This window comes from Somniosus microcephalus, chromosome 6, assembly GCF_052327205.1.
Source record: "Somniosus microcephalus isolate GS21.2 chromosome 6, FLI_Smic_1.0, whole genome shotgun sequence".
NCBI classification, from domain to species: Eukaryota; Metazoa; Chordata; class Chondrichthyes; order Squaliformes; family Somniosidae; genus Somniosus; species Somniosus microcephalus.
In genome coordinates, this window is record NC_140992.1 from 266,112,115 (window position 1) to 266,137,255 (window position 25,141).

The following is a 25,141-nucleotide window of genomic DNA, read 5'->3' on the forward strand; positions in this document are numbered from 1 at the left end:
CTTTCTGTTTTTGCTACCGAAGTGGATAACTTCACATTTATCCATTTTATACTGCATCTGCCATGTAAAGGTGGGGTGGGGAGGGAAGAAGTCTTTCGTCACGATGCTCCGTCCATCATGGCGCAAGGCGCAGGCTTGATGGGCCAGCTGGTCTTTACCTGCCCGCCAGTTCCTATTCCCCTTCCGGAAAATGAAATAATCACTTTGACCAGTAATCAATTGCTAATTATCTTTTTATTTAAATTTTTTTAAATTTTTATGTAAACATTGTTTGATAGGCACAAGATAACAAAAGCACTAATGCAACCAATGCAACAAATAAACAAAACGAGATCTCCATTCACATTATTTAGGCTTTTGAGCTGATAAATAGGTCTACGCAATTTTCTTTTCCTCAGTAAGGCAAGTTCAGAAGCAGCTCCTGTCACTTGTACTGGTAAAAGGTGCATGTCTTGAATACTTAACGTTGATTTATTCAATGGTCGCTGGTCAGTGATGTAGATCGGAATAAATACAGGCACTAACAGGTTAACAGAACCATGCACAAGAAATCAACAGAGAGAAAAAGAAAATACTTGAATGGAACACAGGGACGCACCGAAGATTGCAATAAATTCACAGAAGAAGGACTGTTCCCACTTTAAAAACAAGGAGAAGCATAACACTATGGACCTCTTGTTCACAGGATCTTAACACTGAATGTTGGTCATAATACTGCACTGAAAAGGATATGGCACTTTAGTAGTTCAGATCACTACGATTGAAGCAGCTTGTAGCTTGGCTGACTGCAGACAGACACAAATACGCACAGTACGCCAGCATTTGTTCACTTCCGCACCAGGGAGATCTCCTCAAGTCGTTCTTTCCTCCAGCGACAAACATCAATAAAAAAAAATTTAACGTGTAGGTTTTTTTTTCCCTCTCTCTCTCTCTCCCCCCCTCCCCACCCTTGCTCTGGAGGCTATTGGATGAAGGGCATGCGCTCCTTGTTCCCATTGTCGCCCTCGTGATCTTCCTCTTCCTCACCTGCTTCGCTGGTCTCTGTGCTGTCATTCGCCATCTGGAAGCAATGAATGAGGAGAGATTGATGGTTCCACACGCAGTAGTTCCGATGGGTTATAAATGAGAGCAATTACAATAATTATGGGGGGGGGTGGGTGTGTGCGCACATATTTACATAGCTATCGAGGTGAGAGGTGACACTACTAAGGAATGATGAGTAGTCCACTTTGCTGGTGACACCCGGTGTAAAAGACAGGCCAAACAGCCTCCATTTTGAAGGCTGCCCACTGAAATTTCAACATTCCTGTTCAAACCCATTGATCCTCATCGATTCTTGTGAGCGGGACCAGGCCTGAACTCTGACCCTAGTTTGTAACCAAATATGGGGCTACCCAGAATCTCTGTGCCCCCACTGAGATATCAGAATGCTCAATTCTGGAAAAAAAAATGTTAAGACTGGATTAAAACAGAAACTGCTGGGATCGCTCAGGCAGGTCAGACAGCATCTGTGGAGAGAGAAACAGAGTTAATGGGTGGGGAGGAATTTTCCGGGGGCGGGGGGTGGTGGCGGTCAGCGGGTGCGATCGGTGGCTGGTCAGGTGGGAAAGTGTTTTTTTTTACAGCAGGTCGGGACCCCGCTCTGAACCCGCCGCCACGCTCCTTTACCAAATGTCGAGTCTGTCAGTGCTGAGCAGACCCGGCACGCAGCGGCGGGGGAGGTAATTCAGGTCATTATGATCTTGTTAACAGAGGATTAACATCAATTTTGAGCTCACCTTTAGAATTTACCAACTCGCCCACGGGGTCCTCGCTGCTCGGGGATCACGCCTGTTAAGCTGGGCGGGAGTTGAATGTCCATGGAATCATCTCATTACTTGACAGCTTGAAATGTGCTATAAAAGCTCCCATCTCACAGTTGTTTACTTTCCAAGCTCAGAAGCTGTTGCTTACTGCATTTGGAAGGCAGATTGAGCTTTACGCTGGTTGCAAGTGTTTGGAGCAAACTCTCTATCCAGTGTCACCTCATTGGAACAACCTCTCTCACCAGTGACAGATCGCTTCTGTCATCTCAAGTCCACCTGCCATCTATTCCATCAGCATAGGTACGGTTTATACTCTCTCACCTTGGTCCTCAGAGTCCCCCCACGATTAGCCGCAACACCAGCAGCACCAGGCACACCAGCAGCACCAACAACCACACCAACCTTCTCTGCAATCACCTGATGCTGCACAGGACACAGGGCATCAGCACGCGACCACATTGCTGCCTGGGACGCCAGGAATGGCCTCACCATGGCTAGATTTACTTCACTTGATGCTGTACACCCTGGATGCCATGATACGCCAGGTTGGCACCACCCCACACCATAAACCATCCCTACAATGCCCAAGCCATTCCTTTCACACTAATCAGCATTGCGGGGGGTACTGTTATGTTTCACCATTCACTGCAACTAACTAAGACACTTCCAAAGGTGCACACAAATCTGTCCAAGAGGCAAAGTGTTGAAAATAAAGGTTTCAATGTTTGACACCACTTTAACAGAAACTTTGTATGAACATTGGCTAAAACACACAAGTGCCTACCCTTGTGTGTCGTTAGTTGGTATGATTGGACTAGGATAAGGATGTGTGTGAGGAGTGGCTAGTGAGATGGGGAAGTGTTAATGTAGGTAGAGAGGGATGGGTGGAGGTGCAAGGTAAGTTGGTGTGAGTAAGGATGATGTGCAGGAGTAGGGTAGGGAAGGTAGAGTGACTGGGTTGTGATGAGTGGCACAGCAGGAAGAGGTTGAGTGTGGTTTTGCAGTAACATTTCGTGATCTATTAAAATCATTGAAAGGTTCGTGCCACTGCAGCCTGGTCCTCCTGACGACATCCCTGCTTGTGTCCTCCTGTGCAATGTGCAACCAGACTGCGTTGGTCTCCTGGGGAGGTCGCTTCCATCCACTGGAAGGAAAGAGGACCACCTTGTGTGCTGTGACTCCCGCCATAAGCATATGGAGGTCATGGGAGAGCCTGGGTGCAGCGATGCACCTCTGTGCAGTGCTTGTCAGTGTTTGCTGCACCTCAATGCTGTAGAACACTGACAGCACAAATGTCAAAATAAATTTGCGCATGGACCCTTTAAGGAAACCAGCTGATGACACATCATCAAATGACCCGCTTCCTTCAATTGGATTGTGAAACGAGTTGGGCGGGGCTTAACAAGCCCAATCAGGAGGAAGTCATGTCGGAGGCCGGGATGGAGCCAGCAGTAAGGCTGCGACCCGCCACCGACCTCGCCCGCCACAGACCCGCCGAGGTAGGGAAAATCGTGGCCAACGTTTCAGGTCAATGACCTTACATCTTTAACTTTTTCCAGTTCTGATGAAACAGATTTCAAGCGCATGCAGAGGCAGGGAGAGGTATTGTCCCATTACCATCTCCCAGACCTTCAATTTTGTTCTTTCCTCCCTTCCCCACTTTCCGTGCCTCTGTACTTGCTTAAAATCTGTCACATCTCTAACTTTTTCCAGTTCTGACGAAAGGTCATCAACCTGAAATGTTAACTCTCTTTCTCTCTCCACAGACTCTGTCCAACCTGCTGAGTGTTTCCGGCATTTTCTGTTCTTATTATGGGGCTAGCCATAATCTGTGTGTCACGACTGAGGTATCAGAATTTTCAATTCTGAACAGAAAATGTTAAGACTGGATTTAAACAGAAAATGGGGGAAACACCTTCACCTGCAGCGTCTGTGAAGCAAACTGTTAATCAGGCCATTAAAGGCCTGCGCCCCTCCCTATCTCTCCAACCTCCACCAGCCCTACAACCCTTTGCGATCTCTGTGCTCCTCCAGGTCTGGCCTCTTGCGCAACCGCGATATTAGTCGCGCCACCATTGGCGGCCGCGTCTTCAGCTGCCTGGGTCCTAAATCTCTGGAATTCCCTCCCTAAACCTCTCCGCCTCTCCACCTCGCTCTCCTCCTTTGAGACACTGCTTCAAACCTACCTCTCTGAACAAGCTTTTGGTCAACCTGCACCCTAATATCTAATGATGTGGCTCGGTGACCAATGCCATTTGATAAACGCTCCAGACTGATACCTGGGACACCAGACTGATACTTGGGATGGCAGGAATGATGTATGAGGAGAGATTGGGTCGAGTGGGCTTGTATTAACTGGAGTTTAGAAGAATGAGAGGGGATCTCATTGAAACTTATAAAATTCTAACAGGACTGGGCAGACTAGATGCAGGAAGGATGTTCCCGATGGCGGGGGTATCCAGAACCAGGGGTCACAGTCTAAGGATAAGGGGTAAGCCATTTAGGACAGAGATGAGGAGGAACTTCTTCATCCAGAGAGTGGTGAACCTGTGGAATTCTCTACCACACAAGGCAGTTGAGGCCAATTCATTAAATATATTCAAGAAGGAGTTAGATATATTTCTTAAGGCTAAAGGGATCAAGGGATATGGGGAGCAAGCAGGGTCCGGGTACTGAATTTGGAGGATCAGCCATGATCGCACTGAATGGCGGAGCAGGCTCGAGGGGCCGAATGGCCTACTCCTGCTCCTATCTTCTATGTTTCTATGTGAAGCGCTTTGGGATGTTTTACTGCGTTAGGAGGGCGCGATATAAAATGCAGGTTGTTGTTGCTGAGAGAATAAACCCTGGCATACGTCTTTAAGGGAAGCTGATTGTATCATTAAAATGTCATCTACATTTATTGCGCCATAAATTGTTAGCAGCACTCTGCAAAAGGGCGGTCACACGCATCAGTCTCTGTGCTACCAGCCCAACAGGCTGTCGCCAATAGAACGGCTTCAGCTATTAATAACGCTGCGTCTCCAGCAGTTTGAAAAATGCTGAGCCTCCTGATGCTCAATACCCAACCTAGTTACCACGGCACCGGCTGCTGTTGCGAGCCACGTCATCTCATCGCTCTGTGAGCTGGCTCTTGTCTTTGGGCTCCTCAGTGCTGTTGAAATAAATGGCAGCAGCTGACGGATGGAAGCTCAGGGTCGATCGGTGAGGCAACTGGGCCTCAGGAGCTACTGATTTGTTTCGGTTTCCATTTACCCCATTGCTGTCCCACCAGCTCGATCCGGCTTTCTCCCCCCCGCCCCCCCCGCCACCTCGCAATCAGTCAGAATTTGCAGGAATGGGCTTGACAAAAAAAAGACCAAGTTCCATCTGGTTCACCTTCTCCCATCACGGGGAGTCGCGTGGTACGACAATAATGGAGTTATTGACTAATCACGGCAATGAGAGGCGATCTCATTGAAACATACAAGATTCTGAGGGGGATTGACAGGGTAGATGCCGGGAAGCTGTTTCCCCCTGGCTGGAGAATCTAGAACCAGGGGTCACCATCTCAGGATAAGGGGTCGGCCATTTCAAGACTGAGATGAGGAGAAATTTCTTCACTCAGAGGGTGATGAATCTTTGGAATTCTCTGCCCCAGTCGTTGAGTATATTCAAGACTAAGATCGATAGATAGATGGACACTAAGGGAATCAAGGGACATGGGGATAGGGCAGGAAAGTGGAGTTGAGGTTGAAGATCAGCCATGATCTTACTGAATGGCGGAGCAGGCTCAAGGGGCCGTATAGAGTCATAGGGCTGGATTTTGATACTGGAGGCGTGTAGGAGGCGGGACTACAACTTTCGGGGTTGTAGTCCCGCCTCCATCGAGTTGTGGCCAATCCACGCGATTTTCACTTGATTGACCTTGTTGAGCCCACCCAGCGGGCTCAGCAGGCCAATTAAGGGCCACCCAGCAACAGGTGATGTCACAGATTGATATTTCATCTGTCAAGAGCTTTTGACAGATGAAATATCAGCGTTTCACAGCTCTTTGAAGCTGTCAAACACTGACAATCTGTACTCCAGGTTAATTCCTTCCTCTCAGGATGATTTAGAGATCTCTCCAGAACAGAAAGCTGAATGCTGCAACTTTTGACAGCTCGCGGCCATTCTGCATTCTGTGCCGGTGAGGTGAGGGAAGGAAGTCTGTAAAGGTAAGTAAATCTAAGTAAAATTTCTATAAACACTTTACACACACCAAACACACTTACCTCTGCACTCATGCACCCATCACTCACCTGAGCACTGGACATCTCGAACCCTCCAAGCCCTTCAGACCGACGGTCCGCCTCGCTAACTTGGCGTGGGTTGGAGCCGTCGGGAATCCCACACTTCAGGAATAAAAAAAGGGATTAGGCTAAAAACTGCCTTGTAGTGTATGTACTTTGTAGAAGGAACAATATTCTGCAGCCCCTGTATACTGCAGTACCAGTAGTGACCACCCCTGTATATAAGCCTGTGTAGTAACTTTGCATAGTTAGTTCCAGTTTGTCTCCACTCAGTAAAGACCTGTTATAACCAACTCCTGCAGTCCGTGTCTCAATTACACACGGACATAATACTGGCGACGAGCAGATCCGAACTTACCTACAGTCTGCACCACCTCATGGGGATCCATCCCTGAAGCGAAGTTGTCAGAGGTCGAGGCCAGAAGGAAGAAAGAAAAAAATAAATAAATAAAACAATCAGAAGGAATGGGCGTCGACCGTGGGCAACCACCTCTGATTCATCGGAGTGAAAGATTTGCAGGAGAGGCTGTCGAGAGCGGGGCTTGGTTATCCTGTCGATGGTGTTCCAGCTAATCGGGCTGGTGGCAGGTAGTACACTGATCCTTCCTGGGCTGCGGCGGGCTAGAGCTCGATCGGGTGGCTTTTCAACGGGGCCGAGCAGCGTTGTCGGGAAGAGGAGAGAGAGAGAGAGAGGGTGGAGCACACAGGTCGCGGCCGGTGCTACGAAGCCGGGCAGCATACAGACCCGAGAAGAGGGAGGAAAGTGTCCCGCAGGGTTGCTCCGACGATGGGGAAATAAAAGAAATTAGAAGCGCAGAAAGCCGCGAGGAGCTGCAGTTTGCCACGGGAACCGCGGAGAGCGGCATTAGCAGCAGCGTGGGTGGAAGTGCGCGAAGACCATAGGGCATCGCCATCAAGGCATAAAACGCCAGCAACAGCACTAGCAGCAGCGGAGAAGACGGAAGTCGCGGGAGGCGCCATTTTGTTAAATCGGGGAAGAAGGCAAAGCGCGGTAGGTGCCATCTTAGATTTCCAAGATGCCGAAGACTGGCAATATCACTGCCTTCGATAATGCAATAGAAGACTGGACCACGTATGTGGAAAGAGTCGAAGTATATTGCGAGGCAAATGAAGTAGCCGATGAGAAAAAGGCATCGGTACTACTAAACTTAATGGGCGCAAGAACGTACGGCCTATTGCGGAACCTGATTACTCCAGCCAAACCGATGGCGAAGAGTTTTAACGAAATTGTTGATATCCTACAGGAACACCTAAATCCTACACCGCTGCTGATAGCAGAAAGATTTAAATTCCACAGGAGAAATCAGCATAAAGGTGAGAGCAATGCTGATTACCTTACAGAACTACGCAAGCTATCAAAGCACTGCCAGTTCGGAGCAGGACTGGCAGATACCCTACGGGACAAATTTGTCTGTGGACTCCTGAGTGAAGGAACCCAGAAGAGGTTACTCTCAGAGAAAGAGCTGACGCTAGATAAGGCTTTCAGCGTGGCAGTATCGTACGAAGCAGCAGCAAGGGGAGCTGCGGAAATACAGCAAAAGCCACAGGAATACGGCACCCACGAAATGACACGGGGATTTGAAAAATGTTATCGCTGCGGCAGAACAACCCATGACCAGAAGGACTGCTGGTCCAAGGACAAAATATGCAGGCAATGCGGAAAGATGGGACACATTGCACGAGTTTGCAGGTCTGGGAAGAAGACTAACGACAACAAAAAGGCTACTGAGGAACAGTACAGGAAAGTACAAAAGATGACGGACAGTAGTTCCGAAGACCAGATGCGCGATAGTGAATCCGGGAACAAGAGACTAAGCTGTCTCAAACTTCACAACGTAATCACAAAAGAGGATCACCGAACCATTTGGGTCACCCTCACGATAGCAGGGTCCCAAGTCAAAATGGAATTGGATACAGGATCAGCCGTGACCATCATGAATCGATGAGACTACGAACGGCTATTCTCACACATACCCTTGAAAGAGACATCCAATGTCTTGAAGACGTATACGGGGCAAAAAGTATACCCTAGAGGGAAAATAAGGGTGCCTGTCGAATACAACGGCACGGAAATACAGAAATTGCATCTGTACATACTGCAAGATGGTGGACCACCGTTATTGGGATGTGAATGGATCAGAAAGTTAAGTTTAGACTGGCACTCCATTCAGGCACTGACGGTGGCTGGTAAAAAGGATGACGACGTCACACCTGGACAATTGTAAAAAATCTTAGCTAACGCCAAAGAGGTATTTCAACAAGAACTGGGAACTCTTAAAGGCATAACCGCCTCGATAAAAATAGAAGAGAATGCAATTCCCAAGTTTTTCAAAGCAAGACCGGTACCATATGCAATTCATCCAGCCGTCGAGGCAGAGCTGGAGAATCTGGAGAATGCAGGCGTGTTATCTAAGGTAGACTGGAGCGAGTGGGCGACACCCATCGTTCCTGTCATGAGGAAAATGTTAAATAAGTCTGAGGAGCCAAGGAAGGTTCGCATCTGTGGGGACTTCAAGGTGACGGTGAACCCAGTCCTTCACACAGTACAATATCCTCTCCCGAGGATAGAAGATAATTTCGCCTCACTATCTGGAGGGAAGCGTTTTACAAAAATTGACCTAGCACAAGCATATTTGCAGATGGAGGTTGAAGAATCCTCTAGGAAGTATCTCACGATAAACACTCACAAAGGTCTTTACCAGTATAATCGACTGGTATTCGGAGTAGCATCAGCTCCGGCGATATGGCAAAGAGCAATGGAACAAGTCCTGCAAGTGATTCCGGGGACTCAGTGTTACTTGGACGACATCCTAGTGACAGGTGAAGATGACAGTGAACACCTTGCCAACCAAGAGCAGGTGCTCACTAGACTAAGAGAACATGGGCTACGAGCCAATCGCCCTAAGTGCGAGTTTTTTAAGAAACAGATGTCGCATTGTGGCCACGTGATTGATGAAGAGGGGTTACATAAGTCCCCTGACAAAATTGAAGCGGTAGTTAAGGCTCCAGCGCCTGAAAATGTGTCGCAACTGAGGTCATTCCTCGGATTGGTGAATTACTACCGTAAGTTTTTGCCGAATTTGTCCACAATTCTGCACCCACTGAATGCCCTACTACAAACTGGAGTAGCATGGAAATGGAGCGATGAATGTAAGCGGGCCTTTCAGAAGAGTAAAGACCTAATCACTTCAAGAGAAGTATTGGCTCACTACAACCCATCACTACCGATAAGACTGGCGTGTGATGCGTCTCCCTACGGCATTGGAGCGGTACTGTCACATAAATTCCTTGATGGTTCAGAGAGGCCAATAGCTTTTGCGTCACGCTCGTTAACTTCAGCCGAGCGTAACTATGCCCAGATTGACAGAGAGGCCCTCAGCCTGGTGTGGGGGGTGAAGAAGTTCAATCACTACCTGCACGGTCAGAAATTTACTCTGCTAATGGATCATCAACCTCTTGTCTCCATTTTCAACCCTCAGAAGGGCGTCCCGATAATGACAGCACAACGGCTACAGAGGTGGTCCCTTTTCCTAGGGGCACACCAATATGACATCGAGTACAAAGGAACTAAACAGCATGGGAATGCTGATGGATTGTCGCGCCTACCGTTGCCAACAGTGGAAGAAGCACCTGCAGTGGATCCTGTGGAGATATTCCACTCGACCATAGTCGAATGTCTACCTGTGACGAATGCAAACATAGAAAAGGAAACACAAAATGACCCGACACTCTCCTGGGTCTATGATTTAACGGTGAAGGGATGGCCAGCACATGGCGAACCACTGTTGCCAGCATTCTCGCCGAGAAGAGAACAGCTGTCAGTGTGCAGAGGAACCTTGATGTGTGGATCCAGAGTAGTAATTCCACCCAAATTGAAGGATAGAGTGCTCAATGAGCTTCATGAGGGTCATCTGGGAGGGGTAAAAATGAAGAACTTAGCCAGAGCGTTTGTGTGGTGGCCGGGAATCGATAGAGAAATCGAAGAGATGACCAAGAGCTGTACAGGATCCAGAAGGTCCAAAACGCCCCACCACAAGCCCCTCTACATCCATGGGAGTGGCCCTCATCTCCATGGCAAAGGGTGCACATTGATTTTGCTGGTCCATTTATGGACTCGATGTTTTTAATTGCGGTGGATGCACATTCAAAGTGGCCAGAGGTAATAAAAATGTCAACCACCACAGAAAAAACTATCACAGTCTTACGAACCATATTCGCCAGAAATGGGCTGCCTGAACAGATTTGCTCCGACAATGGACCACAGTTTGTGTCTGAAGAGTTCCGGAGGTTCTTAAAGAACAATGGTGTTAAGCATTACACATCCGCCCCATATCATCCAGCCACCAATGGATTGGCTGAGAGGTTCGTTCAAACATTCAAGAAGGCTATCAAGGCAATGTGTAATGAAGACATACCCCTACAACACAAGGTGGATAACTTCTTGTTTGCCTACCGGAATGCGACACATGCGGTTATCAACCAAACTCCAGCCATGATGTTCTTCAATCGAAGACTAAGATGCCGCTTGGATTTGGTTAAGCCAAACATCAGAAGAGATGTGGAGAACAGGCAGTTTCAGAATATGAATGAAAGGCCGACCAGGAGTTTTAAGATAGGTCAACCAGTTTTGGCCCGGGACTACCGCACAGAGAAATGGCAGCCAGGAACGATCTGTACACGGCAAGGACCTCTAATGTATACCGTGGACGTTGGAGAGAGCATTGTAAGGCGCCATGCTGACCAGATTCTAGAGTCACTGGAAAACGTCAATTCCACACCACGATACACCTGGTGATGAAACCGAAGTGCCAATTGCATCTACCTCAGAATCTGGAATATTGGAAGCAGATGAACCCAGCAACGACGTTGATTCCGAATCAACTCTGCCAGAAGAACCTGATACCCCAAAGAGGCGTTATCCAGACAGAATCAGGAAGCCTCCTCAAAGACTGAACTGAAAATTGCTTAACTTCAGCTAATGTATGTGACAACTGTAATTGTAAATATGTTATTTAATTATTAATCGAATGTTATGTACTGTTTAGCTAAAAGGGGAGGAATTGTAGTGTATGTACTTTGCAGAAGGAACTTGTAGTGTATGTAACTGTTCTACCTTTAAGAGAACTATTGTATGTAACCGTCCACCTTTAAGAGAACTATTTTAGGTGTAGCACTACTTTATCTTGGCTGCTGTATACTGTAATACCGACGGTGACCACACCGGTATATAAGTGCTGTGGCAGAATTTATTGGGCAGATTCGTCCTGACCTTCGAATAGTAAAGTCCTGTTCAAGTTACTCTTGTAGTCTGTGTATTACTTCGCTATACAACCCACAGACTTTACAGTGGCGACGAGTTCGATCTTACCCTGCGGCAACAATACTTCTGAAGAAGTAAACGAGCGTCGAGAAGAGGCACCCGCCCTCGTCGTTTTGCTGAGAGAAAACTCGAGTCTGCAGACCAAGAAAGGAGGAAGATTTCAAACACGAAGTCTTCCATCAGCAACAGGCACGGATTGTCCCTTCTGCCATGGTGGTGAGTGAGCCGATCAACACGAGAAGCAAGTCGGCCACGGTGACTGTGAGTAAAGGGAAAATAGAAACAAATAAACGGAGGATAAGGGCGGTGCACTCGACCACGGTCGAGGGGGAAAGGAGCCGGACAGAAGTCGGGCCCAGAGGCACTGAGACTGGGGCAGCGTGGAGCAGAAGCCGCGGTACAAGCGGGCTGGGGAGCGTCATGAGACGGCTAGACCGCGACGGCGAAAAAGGCCGGACAACTACCGCGACCACGAGGCGCTGCGACCGGGATCGTAAGGCGCGGGAAGATATAAAAATAAATAAGCCACGGAGAACTCAGCCACAGCCGGGGAGGAAAGCACCGGACTGCGAGAAGCTGGGAGGCGCGATTGGGGTGAAAAAGGCCAGACAGTGATTGAGGCCACGAAGCGCTGCGGCCGGATCGTAAGGCGCGGGACGATATAAAATAAATAAACCGCGGAGAACGCAGCCGCAGCCGGGGAGGAAGCACCGGACTGCGAGAGGCTGGGAGGAGCGATTGGGTGAACAAGGTCGGACAGTGACCGAGGCCACGAAGCGCTGCGACCGGGATCGTAAGGCGCGGGAAGAGATAAAATAAATAAATCGCGGAGAACTCAGCCGCAGCCGGGGAGGCAAGCACCGGACTGCGACAGGGCTGGGAGGCGCGATTGAGAGCCGCGCGAGCGGGAGAGACAGAGCCCGAGCGAGAGCTGCGCGAACGGGAGAGACAGAGCCCGAGAGAGAGCGAGCGAGAGCCGCGCGACCGGAGAGACAGAGCCCGAGCGAGGAAGGCTGAGCGAGATCCAGCCCAGCGGCTGAAACTGTTCGCCGCCAACGGGTTGTACCCAGCACCGGCTGCCCTGCCGAGAGAAGGGAACGCGCTGAAGCCGAAGAGCAGGCTGCGAACCCCGAAAGCCAGCGGCCGTCGCCCGAGGGAAAAGCTTACCCCTTCCGCCAGGGGAAGAAAAGCGGGAACCGCCATCTTGAAAGTGGGCGGGGAAAGAAGATAAGCGCGGGAAGCCGCCAGTAGGCGGAGAAAAAGACAGAAGCGGGAACCGCCATTTTGAAAGGGGCGGGGAAAGAAGATAAGTGCGGGGAAACCGCCATCTTGGAAAAAAAAATTTTTTTTAAAAGAGTTAAAGAAATATTTCGTTGTTGTTTATCAGGGAGGTGAAGATGCCTAAGCGTGGTAACATCAACGATTTCGATTCCGAGGTAGAAGATTGGGCCACGTATGTAGAACGCATTGAGATATATTGTGAGGCCAATAAAATAGAGGATGATGATAAAGCTATAACCTTGCTAAACTCGATGGGGGCGAAGACATACGGGCTATTGAAGCATCTTCTAGCACCAGTTAAACCGGCGGATCAAACCTTCGATAATATTGTTGCTGTTCTGAAGGATCACTTGAACCCCACACCGCTGATGTTGGCGGAACGATTCAAATGTTATGCGAGAACGCAACGGAAAGAGGAAAGCAACGCGGAATACTTGGTCGAACTGCGTAGGCTAGCGAAATACTGCCAGTTTGGAGGAAATCTGACAGAGGCATTGCGAGACAAGTTCGTGTGCGGGTTGTCGAAGGAAGGAACGCAAAAGCGACTGCTCGAAGAGAACGACCTTACACTGGATAGGGCTGTCCTTATTGCAGCATCACATGAAGCCGCAGCGAAAGGAACTGCAGAAATGCAGCTGAAGGCAGCGGTCCTCAGTGTGGATCAAATTACTTCGGGTGCAACGAAATGTTATCGTTGTGGGAAGACAACACACAACCAGAACCAATGCTGGTTTAAAAACCAGGACTGTAGGAAATGTGGCAAACTGGGTCACATAGCCAAAGTATGCCGGTCAGGGAAGAAGACCAACAACCAAAAAAAAAAGCCATCACAGGAAAAGTACAACAAAGTACACAAGGTGGTTGAGAAGAGTTCAGATGAACAGAATTCGGATTCAGGCCCAAGCGGCCAGGAACTGGGTAGTCTGAGAATTCATAATGTGAGTAAGGAAGCTGACCTACAAACTATCTGGGTCATGCTAAAAATAGCCGGAGTCCAAGTGAGAATGGAATTGGACACTGGATCAGCCCTATCAGTCATAAATCGAAGGGATTACAACCGGCTATTCTCACATATACCCTTGAGAGATACCAAGTTCGTATTGCAGACATACACGGGGCATAAAGTATACCCCATGGGAAAGATAAGAGTCAAGGTGAGAGACAGGGGCAAAGAACACCCCGGAATGGACTTATACGTACTACCTGAGGGAGGACCACCACTTCTAGGACGGGAGTGGATCAAGAAAATAGACATGGAATGGCACTACCTCAAAGCAATAATGAGTGAGGACTCGGGGCAGACAATCAGCTCAGACTCTGGCATGAAAGACAAGTCTAAAATGAACTTGTTGACTAAGGTTGGTAGAACGAATGTGGGCATAAAGGCTTATGCTCCAGAGGAGAACAAAGTTTCAGAACAGTATTCCTCTGAACAACAACATAGCTTGACAGAGAATTCTGAGTCTGTTCAAGTTACAGACATATATATTACTGAGGAACATCGAGCTCGAACGCAAACTTATTTCAGATTACGACAGCAACTAGAACAATTGAATTGCCGTCTCGAGCAAGAGATGAAAGCAATGAAAAAGTTCTATGATACCGAATGGGAGAATCTGGAAAGACAACAGAAGCAGCTGGGGAAGAAAAGGGAGCAGGAGCACACAAACCGTCTGCACGAGGAGGCCAAATGAATCAAAGCTGATTCGGCTTCTGAAGGGGCGTGCTCCAATCCGGTGGAACAGGATGTGCCGCAACTGAAGGCGCTGGTTAGCAGGTTGCAGGCAGAAAAAGCTGAGTTGGTCGACATGACTTCCGAGCTCCTACTGAAGTTGGGTGCAGCATCACCGGACGATTCATTAGTGGAAATTCGAATGATGGGGGCTGCGGATGATGGCGAAGTAGAAGCAGTAAAGGAGCCCCAGGACAAGGTTCTAAACAGCCCTGCAGCTAATGGAAAAGGGATGAGGACAGAAGAGTTAACAGTCAGCCAACTCCTCCAGGGCAAGGTTATAAACAGCCCTGTAGTTAATGGAAAAGGGATGATGGCAGAAGAGTTAACAGTCAGCCAACTCATTCATATGCTGAGGGATTAAACTCTAAAATGGGAAAAACTTAAATACGAGCCTCAATCTTCAAAGGGAAGGGAGCTCTCAAAAGTCATTGGAAGAGCTGAGGTGGCAACCCAGACTGAGAAGTCTGCAGCAGAACAGCCCTTGGATGCCAAAAGTACGCTGACGCACGGCAATGTAGAACAACAGAATACTGAAACAGCTACTTCAGTAGAGGGATTGAATAGTCCGATCAATCAATCTCCGAATGAAGTTGAAGTATTGAAATCACAAATGAGGTCATTAGTAAAAGACTTGCAGGAAGCCCAGAAAAAGCGGGATGAATCTGAACGCATGATGAAGTCTCTTCAGGACAGATGTCGGGATTTGGAACAAAAGTCGGCTAACGTCCAGCTGGGTAAGGAGGAAATAGAAGACCCTCTCGCTGGCCTAGCTCAGGACGACACCGAATATTACCATGATCTGTTGAGTGACACTGAATATTACGAGGACCTGGTCTGCCCAGCTTGTGCCGAGAACTCCCAAAGTGCCGAAATCAGGATGAATCACTTAAAGCCTAAGGAACATAGGGAGATGGTGGCGTTACAGCTGGCAGCTGACAATGGAGCCCCGAGAGTCTCCAAGAAGCAAAAAAAGGAAAAGACGAAGCAGAAGATGATAACCATCTGAACCATTATTACCTCTACCCGATCACACACGTGGTCCCCCGAACGGAGCCAAATCAGTTGGAAAGTAGGAAAATTTCCCAAGGCAATCCAACTGTTTTTTGTTTGTTTTAAAAAAGTCAGCAATGCTGGTTCAGAAGTGATGGAAGTAAAGCTGTTAAGTCTAGGGAAGGACTATGGGATGAGTCCCTCTAGCAAGGTGACCCGACTACACCACGGAGGCGTGGTCCGGACCGAGTCAAGAAGATCAGAGACTGAATCTGTGAACTGTTTCCCGCAGAGACTGAATCTGTGAACTGTTTCCGCAGAGACTACCTCTGTGAACTGTTGTAACATGAAGTTGGATATGTTATGATGTTATGTTAATGGGGAATAAGTATGTTGTAAGCTAAAAAGGGAGGATTGTAGTGTATGTAACTGTTCTACCTTTAAGAGAACTATTGTATGTAACCGTCCACCTTTAAGAGAACTATTTTAGGTGTGGCACTACTTTATCCTGGCTGCTGTATACTGTAATACCGACGGTGACCACACCGGTATATAAGTGCTGTGGCAGAATTTATTGGGCAGATTCGCCCTGACCTTCGAATAGTAAAGTCCTGTTTAAGTTACTCTTGTAGTCTGTGTATTACTTCGCTATACAACCCACAGACTTTACAGAACTATATTCTGCAGCCCCTGTATACTGCAGTACCAGTAGTGACCACCCCTGTATATAAGCCTGTGTAGTAACTTTGCATAGTTAGTTCCAGTTTGTCTCCACTCAGTAAAGACCTGTTATAACCAACTCCTGCAGTCCGTGTCTCAATTACACACGGACATAATATGCCTGTTAACTATTTGTTAACAGGCAGTTAATTGGCATTAATCCCCTTCCCGCCTCAGGGAGGCGGCTCCCAGCACAGGTCGGGTATCCGCCTCCTTTGAAACTGGCATGGAGGCGGGTTGGGGGCAGGATGGGTTCGTGCCCCCTGATTTCGAAGTTTTAACCCCCCCACACGCCTCCAATCCCGCCTCCACGGCCCAATGAAAATCCTGCCTATAGACTCATAACGGCACAGAAGGAGGCCATTCGGCCCATTGAGTCCATGCCGGCTCTCTGTAGAGAAATCCAATCAGTCCCATTCCCCTGCTCTATCCCCGTAGCCCTGCAAGTTTATTTCCCTCAAGTGCCTATCCAGTCTCCCCTTGAAAACCTTGAGTGTCTCCGCTTCCACCACTTCTGTCGGCAGCGAGTTCCAGGTCCTCACCACTCGCTGTGTAAAAAAAAATTTCCTCGCATCCCCCTGTATCTTTTGCCCAAAACCTTAAATCTGCATCCCCATGTCATTGTAACATCAACTAGTGGGAACAGCCTTTCCCCGTCTAGACTATCCAAACCCGTCATAATCTTGTACACCTCTATCAAATCACCCCTCAACCTCCTTTGCTCTAATGAAAACAAATCCAGCTTCTCCAACCTGTCCTTGTAGCTAAGATCCCCCAATCCCCGGAACCATTCTGGTAAATCTCCTCTGCACCCTCTCAAGGGCACTTCACTTCCTTGTATGGCCTACTCCTGCTCCTATTTCTAATGTTCTTATGTTATCAATCTCTAGCAATGAGTCTTCAACGAACCCAGACATGAGGCGAGGAATAACCTCCAGTGGTGGAGAGCTTTGGGAACCATCAGGTCCAGAGACAACTGGTCGTCCCAAACATGCTACACTTACTTCACCGAGGCAGGTAAAGTTCACTTGAAGGTTTAGCGCAAAAAATGGTGGAAGTTTTAAAGCTATTGAAGGGGATTCGTTAAAGGCCTAGCTTACGCCAACCTTTTCATCAAATACAATCTAGATTTATGACTTGCACTGGAGAAAAGATGGCCCAGGGGAAATTTTACTGAGGTATTTATCATTCTTACAGGCACAAATAAATTGAACCCCAAAAATGTTTAACATATAAAAAGGGGATACAGACTCAAGCTCAGAGGAAGCTTAAGTTGAACTATTTTACACAGAGCGTGATGAATATATGGGCCATGATCTTATTGAATGGCGGAGCAGGCTCGAAGGGCCATATGGCCTACTCCTGCTCCTAATTCTTATGTTGTTATGGGATAGACTCCCTGAGAATGCAGTGGAGTGGATAGTAGCAACAAGTTCAAAAAACTGTGGTGTTTGTCACGTTCTGGGATTTTTTTTTGACCCTTTTTCCACATAAAGTATTCGTAAATCAGTTACATTTAAGTGGTGTGTTTTAAATTACACAAGGTTAAAATCTCTCCTTACAGGTCGACCAGGTCATGAGCTCATTAACAAATGAAAAGATACGTGTTCCCACCAATGTTACCTGTAAGCCGTGTTTTGTTCTGCGCGGCCTGTTTCTTTTAATGCGCGGTCCCTTTAAATTTCTGTACATGCGTGGTATTTACAATGTAAAAGCCGGTGAGCGGCCTGCGCAGGACCTTTCAGATGGCTGCGTGGTCATGCGAGTGCGTGCCTTAGTGGGAACATTGATTCCCACCCAGTTATTCCCAAATACTTGAGTTTTTTTGATGAAGTAACAGGGAGAATTGATGAAGGGAATGCAATGGATGTTGTCTACATGGATTTTCGGAAGACGTTTGACAAAGTACCACACTGAAGGCTGGTTAACAAAATTGAGGCTCATGGAATAGGTGGGTCAGTGGCAGCTTGGATAAGGAATTGGCTTAAGGACAGAAAACAGCGAGTTATGGTAAATGGCTGTTTTTCAGACTGGAGGATGGTAGACAGTGGTGTTCCCCAAGGGTAAGTGCTGGGACCCCTGCTTTTTTATATATATATATAAATGACCTGGATATTGGAATACAGAGTAGAATTTCTAAATTTGCCAATGACACCAGGCTTGGGGGTGTGGCAAACAGTGATGATGATATCAATCGACTGCAACAGGGCATAGAAAGGCTAGCAGAATGGGCAGACAAGTGGCAGATGGAATTTAATACGGAGAAGTGTGAGGTGATGCATTTTGGCAGAAGGACCAGAAAGAGGCAAAATACACTTAATGGCACAGCTTAAAGAGTGTGCAGGGACAGAGGGACCTGGGAGTTAATGTGCATAGGTCCCTGAAGGTGGCAGGACATTTTGAGAGAGTGGTTAGCAAAGCATATCGGATCTTGGACTTCATAAATAGAGATATTGGCCCAGAACTTGGTGTCGGGGGCTTGCCGCGCGTGCAAGCCCCCGATGTGCGCTCACCCTGCGTGCCAACATCTGAAACCTGGCCCGCAGTGGATTTCCTGTCAGTGGCCCGGTTCTGATGTCGGCGCGCTGTGCTAACCTGACCCAGCGGCGTAGTTAGTGCGATGCGCCGGCTGGGATCAGGTGAGCACTGTTCAGCCAATCAGGGGAGGGGAAACTTCATTCATAAGTTTGAGAGTAAGAACTGTCAAACTCATGAGAAGTACTGCACCCCAAAACACTACTTAAACTTTAAATAAAATTTTGAAAAACATCCCAATCATTAAATTAAGTATAAATAAGTTAAAAAAAATAATTTAAACAATAATTTTATTTTTTTGAAAAAAATAAATTTTAATAAAAAGGATCTAAAACTAAACTTACCTTATTGTAGATTCTTTAAAATAATAAACCTGTGGAAAAAAAAATTCTAAACTGCACTAAAACACCACTTACCTGTAAAAATAAATACGTGTGCTTTTTACAAGCGTAAAGACCGGAGGCCTTTACACATGCGCAAATCCCCCAAAACAGAGGAAATCCAAGACGCACGCGCTGCCCTCTACAGCGCACGCGCTAGCCTCTTCACCGCTTGGGTTGTAATGATATCAGCAAATAGTGATGTTGTTTGCCTGTTTGATTATCATGCCTTACCAGCATGATTGCATGTATTGATTGCTTGTGCCTGACCAGCAGAGGGCATGTGACCGAGACAAGCAAGGCAGTTTAGTTTGGTTTCAGTTTCGTTCTAGATGCAGCACTAGCATGGTGTCTCCTGAATGCTGTGTAAAGAGTTGAACAGACTTTAGATTAAAAGACATTCTCTTTCATAAATGTCTCGTCATTGAACCCACAAAGAAATCAATACATGGGTTAGAGGAGAGGAAATGCCGGTTTTCAGCGCATGCGCTGTGCATGCTGAAAACCGGCATTTCCTCCGGCCAGACGCGTGAGTACCCCTTTCGTACTCACGCGTTTGGGGAGGAATTTCTGCCCCATTGAGTACAAAAGCAGAGAAATTATGCTGAACCTTTATAATGCGCTGGTTAGGCCACAACTGGAGTATTGCATCCAGTTCTGGTCACCACACTTTAGGAAGGATGTGAAGGCCCTTGAGAGGGTGCAGAGGAGATTTACCAGAATGGTTCCAGGGATGGGGGATCTTAGCTACAAGGACAGGTTGGAGAAGCTGGATTTGTTTTCATTAGAGCAAAGGAGGTTGAGGGGTTATTTGATAGAGGTGTACAAGATTATGACGGGTTTGGATAGGTTAGATGTGGAAAGGCTGTTCCCATTAGTTAATGGTACAAGGACTAGGGGACACAGATTTAAGGTATTGGGCAGGAAATACATGGGGGATGTAAGGAAAAACTTTTTTACACAGCAAGTGGTGAGGACCTGGAACTCGCTGCCGACAGAAGTGGTGGAAGCGGAGACACTCAATGTTTTCAAGGGGAGGCTGGATAGGCACTTGAGGGAAATAAACTTGCAGGGCTACAGGGAAAGAGCGGGGTAATGTGACTGACTGGATTGCTCTACAGAGAGCCGGCATGGACTCAATGGGCCAAATGGCCTCCTGCTGTGCCGTTATGACTCTATGGGGGAAACATTCAGTTGGTTGCGCCTCCCGTTAGCGCCTTAAGAGGGCGCTAACGGGACGCAACGCAACTAGCGCCCGGGCGCGGCACTGCCCACGCCTCCCGTAAAATTCAGCGGGAGGTTAGTGGTGGTGCTAACCGGTAGTGCCCTGTGACGCTGCGCCGCTGGTGATGACGTCATTGGCGTGCGCAGCGCCCCGCTCACGCCCTGGCCACGATCTTCGGGAGCGCCCCCTGACTTACCGCTGGATGCTATGTCCAACGCAGTCAGGGAGGTGTACCTGCGGCCGGGGAGGCGCAATTTAAAGGCGAGGTGCTGGGCGGCCATTTTTGTTGCTGGCCGCCTGCCAGCACCTGCCTGCGCTCCCATCCCAGACCTCCTGAAACGACCCCCCCCCTGCGGAGTGCTGGCTGCGCTCCAAGAGCCCGGCACTTCTCTTGAGTGCCGGGCTCTTTTGCCTACACTCCCGATCCCTGGGTCCCAGCTGGGCCCCAGGTCGCGCTGCACAAGGCCTCTCCCCTTTAAAAAGGGGAGGAAGGCCTGCAATACTGCAGCACAACATGCCGCAGCGTGTGGCGCTGCAGCACATAACGCCGCAATATTGACTGCTTGCACCCCAAGAGGGATGCGGGGCGCTTCCAGTAGCGCCCCGCTTCCCTCTTGGGGCGCAAGCAGTCAATTTCTGGCACAGGGATGCTAATTTTTCCGGGGCACTACTTTTAGCGCCCCAATTGGGGCGTTACTCAATTTTTAGCCCTATGACTCTGGCCCCCAATTTTCGCCCTCCCCTCCTGAAGATTCCTATTCACTTTGGAGTGCTGCGCTGCCTGGGTCACCTACCCTGGGGTACCTCACCCAGGTAGTCTGTTCTATCGTGGGGGAGTTACATCCGAGCTCAATCCTGTCTTCACCCGATATCCACACTTTCCATCAGGATAGCAATTCAGAGTAGCAAGCATGGATGTTCCTTCATCCCCTTCCCTAACTGTGGTGCCCTTATGGCCACCTTAGCTGGTATCAGCTAGCTCACCACAGACCAGAAGGACCTTTTTGGCTCAGTGGGTAGCACTCTCGCCTCTGAGTTAGAAGGTTGTGGGTTCAAGACCCACTCTGGAGACTTGAGTGCATAATCCAGGTCGACACTTCAGTGCAGTACTGAGGGAGCACAGCACAGTCAGAGGTGCCATCTTTCAGATGAGACGTTAAACTGAGGCCCAACTGCCCTCTCAGGAAGACGATAAAGATCCCATGGCACTATTTCAAGGAAGAGCAGGGGAGTTCTCCCCGGTGTCCTGATCAATATTTATCCTTCAATCATCATCACTCAAAAAAAACAGATTATCTGGTCATTAACTCATTGCTGTTTGTGGGAGCTTGCTGTGCGCAAATTGGCTGCCGCATTTCCCACATCACAACAGTGACTACACCTCAAAAGTACTTCATTGGCTGTAAAGCGCTTTGGGACATCCTGAGGTTGTGAAAGGCGCTATAGAAATGCAAGTCTTTCTTTCTTTCCAGATTTTGTATGGCACAGGTTAGTGCATTTATCCACTGAAGCATTTCACTCCCACTTAACCAGTTAATTCATTTCTAACACATTCTTTTTGTTGCATGTTTGGCTCCCTGTCCCTTTTATAAGGCTGTGAGCTTAACCAGGACATTTTCATCATTCAAATACCCTCTTCTAGGACTGTCCCCCAACCATCTAAGTTTCTCCCTCTTTATCAAGAGCTTGTGTTTCCTTCTGCTCAAATGATTTTATTTCCTGGGCGGCTGAAATCATCGGGGATGTGAAAAGCAGCAACTCCAATTCCTCAGGGGGGACGTTTTATCATTACATACGTCCCTTCTTGATGAAAAGGGGAAAAACTCACTTTCACCGACTGTGAGGCGAGCTAGGCAGGTCCGCAATTATATATATTAATCTAAAATAGCCTCGGTTCTGGTCACTTCAGGATCGGCTGCAGTGCAGATATTATTACAAAAATAATATTAAAATATTAATCTAAGAATATGACAGTTAGGAAAGGAAATTAAAGTCTAAAGTCCAGATAGGAATGTATAAAGTGGGCCTCGTGAGTGACAGGAGAAGGTGCATTGTAAAGAAAGTAAGCTAAAGATCTTTTCTTTCCAGTTTTGAAGAAGGGTTTCGACCCGAAACGTCAACTCAAATTTCTCTCCACGGATGTTGCCTGACCTGCTGAGTTTTTCCAGCATTTTCTGTTGTTATTTCTAAAGATTTCATACTTTGGTTGAGAGAATGTACTAGAGATAGAAGGGCACGTGCAGGAAATCTGAAATAAAACCAAGGTATGTTGGAAATACACAGCGTTTGGAGAGAGGAAAGACGTGTGAAGATTTCAGGCAGGGATCCCTCGCCACTTTTCTGTCTTTTTTCTTTACCGAGCACACTGGATTGCAAACCTCTCCTGCCTTCTATCCTATCACAGACCTTCCCTTTTGTTCTTTCATAGAAACATAGAAACATAGAAACATAGAAGATAGGAGCAGGAGTAGGCCATTCGGCCCCTCGAGCCTGCTCCGCCATTCAATGAGATCATGGCTGATCATTCAAATTCAGAACCCTGTCCCTGCCTTCTCCCCATATCCCTTGATCCCTTTAGCCTTAAGAAATATATCCAACTCTTTCTTGAATATATTTAATGAACTGGCCTCCACCGCCTTCTGTGGCAGAGAATTCCACAGGTTCACCACTCTTTGGGTGAAGAAATTCCTCCTCATTTCAGTCCTAAATGTCCTACCCCTTATCCTTAGACTATGACCGCTGGTTCTGGACTCCCCTCCCCCCCTTTCCCAACCCCTGCACTTGCTTAAAAACCTGTTCCATCTCTAACTTTTTCCAGTTCTGACGAAAGGTCATCGACCTGAAATGTAAACTCTGTTTCTCTCTTCACAGATGCTGCCTGACCTGCTGAGTATCTCCAGCATTTTCTGTTTTTATTACTGGATTGCATCATCAGCTTTCACTGGTGATGAGAGGTTTGAAAAAAAATCTGCATTTTGGATAGTCAAAAAATGAAGCAATGTGTTTGTCCGTGTTTACATAAACCTTTTTTGCATCACGCTAGAGCACAAGGAGTTAGCGATATTTAATTTTTGTGAGGGGTCTTATAGCTGCTGGAAAGCAAACCTTTTCCCTTTTGGACAAGTAACATTAATGTGAGGCACTTTCTGGTAAGCAGGTAACACCGTCAGAAGCAGAGCAAAGCTCCCTCTACTGTACCCCCTAACAGTGTACCTTGACACCAGCCTCAGATGAGCTGTCCCTACGGCGATGTGAAGTTTTCCATTTCCCAAATCTCATGTCCTTCTGGCTTTTCTGCATAGGACCATCAATTTGAATTGGTGCCTCATGGGGCTTGGTGTCAAGGTTTGTTTGATAGTCGCTCCTGTGAAGCGCCTTGGGAGGTTTTACTGTGGTAAGGGTGCATTATAAATGCATGTTGTTGCTGTTGGATTGTGTGCAGTGGGCTTGTGCCCATCAAGATCTCAAACTCAATAACAACAACAACTTGCGCCTTTAACGAAGTAAAATGTCCCAAGGTGCTTCACAGGAGCGTAAATCAGAGAAAAATAGCCACTGAGCCAATGAAGGAGATATTAGGACAGGTGACTCAAAGGTCGGTCAGAGAGGTGGGTTTTAAGGAATGCCTTAAAGGAGGAGGGAGAGGCGGAGGTTTAGGAAGAGAATTCCAGAGCTTAGGGCCGAAATGGCTGAAGTCACGTCTGCCAATGCTCATTTTATTTTGAATTCTTAGAGGAGAGAGAGAAAAAGAGTGGAAGAAAATAGAGAATGAGTGGAAAAAAAGATAAAAAAGATAAAGATAGACTGACAGCAAGAGAAAGAGACAGAGAAAGTAAGAGATAAATGGGATAGTCAAAATTGGGGAGGACTGCAACAAATTGCAAGAAGATATGAATAAACTTGCAGAATGGGCATACAATTGGCAAATTAATTTTAACACGAGTAAGTGCCTTTGGTATTACATTTTGCTAAGGAAAATAAGGAGGTCAAATATTACTTGGGAAAATAAGAATCTAAATGGGGTAGAGGAGCAAAGGGATCTCAGAGTACCTCAGCGTACAAATACACAAATCACTAAAAGTAGCGACACAGGTTAACAAGGCCATAAAAAAAGCAAACCAAACACTAGGGTTTATTTCTAGAAGGATAGAATTGAAAAGTAGAGAATTTATGCTAAACTTGTATCGAACCTTGGTTAGACCACACTTGGGAGTACTGTGTATAATTCTCATCGCCATATTATAAAAAGGATATAGAGGCACTGGAGAGGGTGATAAAAAGATTTACAAGGATGATACCAGAAATGCGAGGGTAACCATATCAGCAAAGGATGAACAGGCTGGGGCTCTTTTTGCCTTGAAAAGAGAAGGCTGAGGGGTGACCTAATAGAGGTCTTTAAAATTATGAAGGGTTTTGATAGAATGGATACAGAGAGAATGTTTCCACTTGTGAGGAAGAGCATAACTAGAAGCCATCAATATAAGATAGTCACCAAGAAATCAAATAGGGAATTCAGAAGGAACTTCTTTACCCAAAGAGTGGTGAGAATGTGGAACTCGCTACCACAGGGAGTGGTTGAAGTGAATAGTGTAGATGCATTTAAGGGGAGGCTGGACAAGCATATGAGGGAGAAGGGAATAGAGGGTTATGCTGATAGATTTAGATGAAGAAAGACGGGAGGAGGCTCGAGTGGAGCATAAACACCGGCATGGACTGGTTGGACCAAATGGCCTGTTTCTGTGCCGTATATCCTATGTAAAAAAGAAAGGAAGAGGAAGGAAGGAAGGCAGGAAAGACGCTGAGACATTTCCCCCTTGTCTGCACTGGATTTCGGGTTGCCATTTCTGGTTGGGTGCAA

The 25,141-nt window shown here is 47.4% G+C and overlaps 1 protein-coding gene across 3 annotated transcripts in view; it reads right to left on the reverse strand.

Annotated features, from left to right (window-relative positions):
• Positions 1–215: 215 nt before the first annotated feature.
• LOC147116717 (putative NADPH-dependent quinone oxidoreductase VAT1L) overlaps positions 216–25,141 on the reverse strand; it is a 215,311-nt gene continuing 190,385 nt past the window's right edge. For 2 of the 3 annotated variants that reach the window (XM_085991838.1, XM_085991840.1), the window contains exons 9-10: positions 6,086–6,178; positions 216–1,060 (exon numbers count right to left, since the gene is read on the reverse strand). In XM_085991838.1, the coding sequence (XP_085847964.1) occupies positions 962–1,060; positions 6,086–6,178 (192 nt within the window). In that variant the 3' untranslated portion in view covers positions 216–961. The remainder of the gene's footprint in view (positions 1,061–6,085; positions 6,179–25,141) is intronic. The other variant, XM_085991839.1, reaches the window with a different exon arrangement.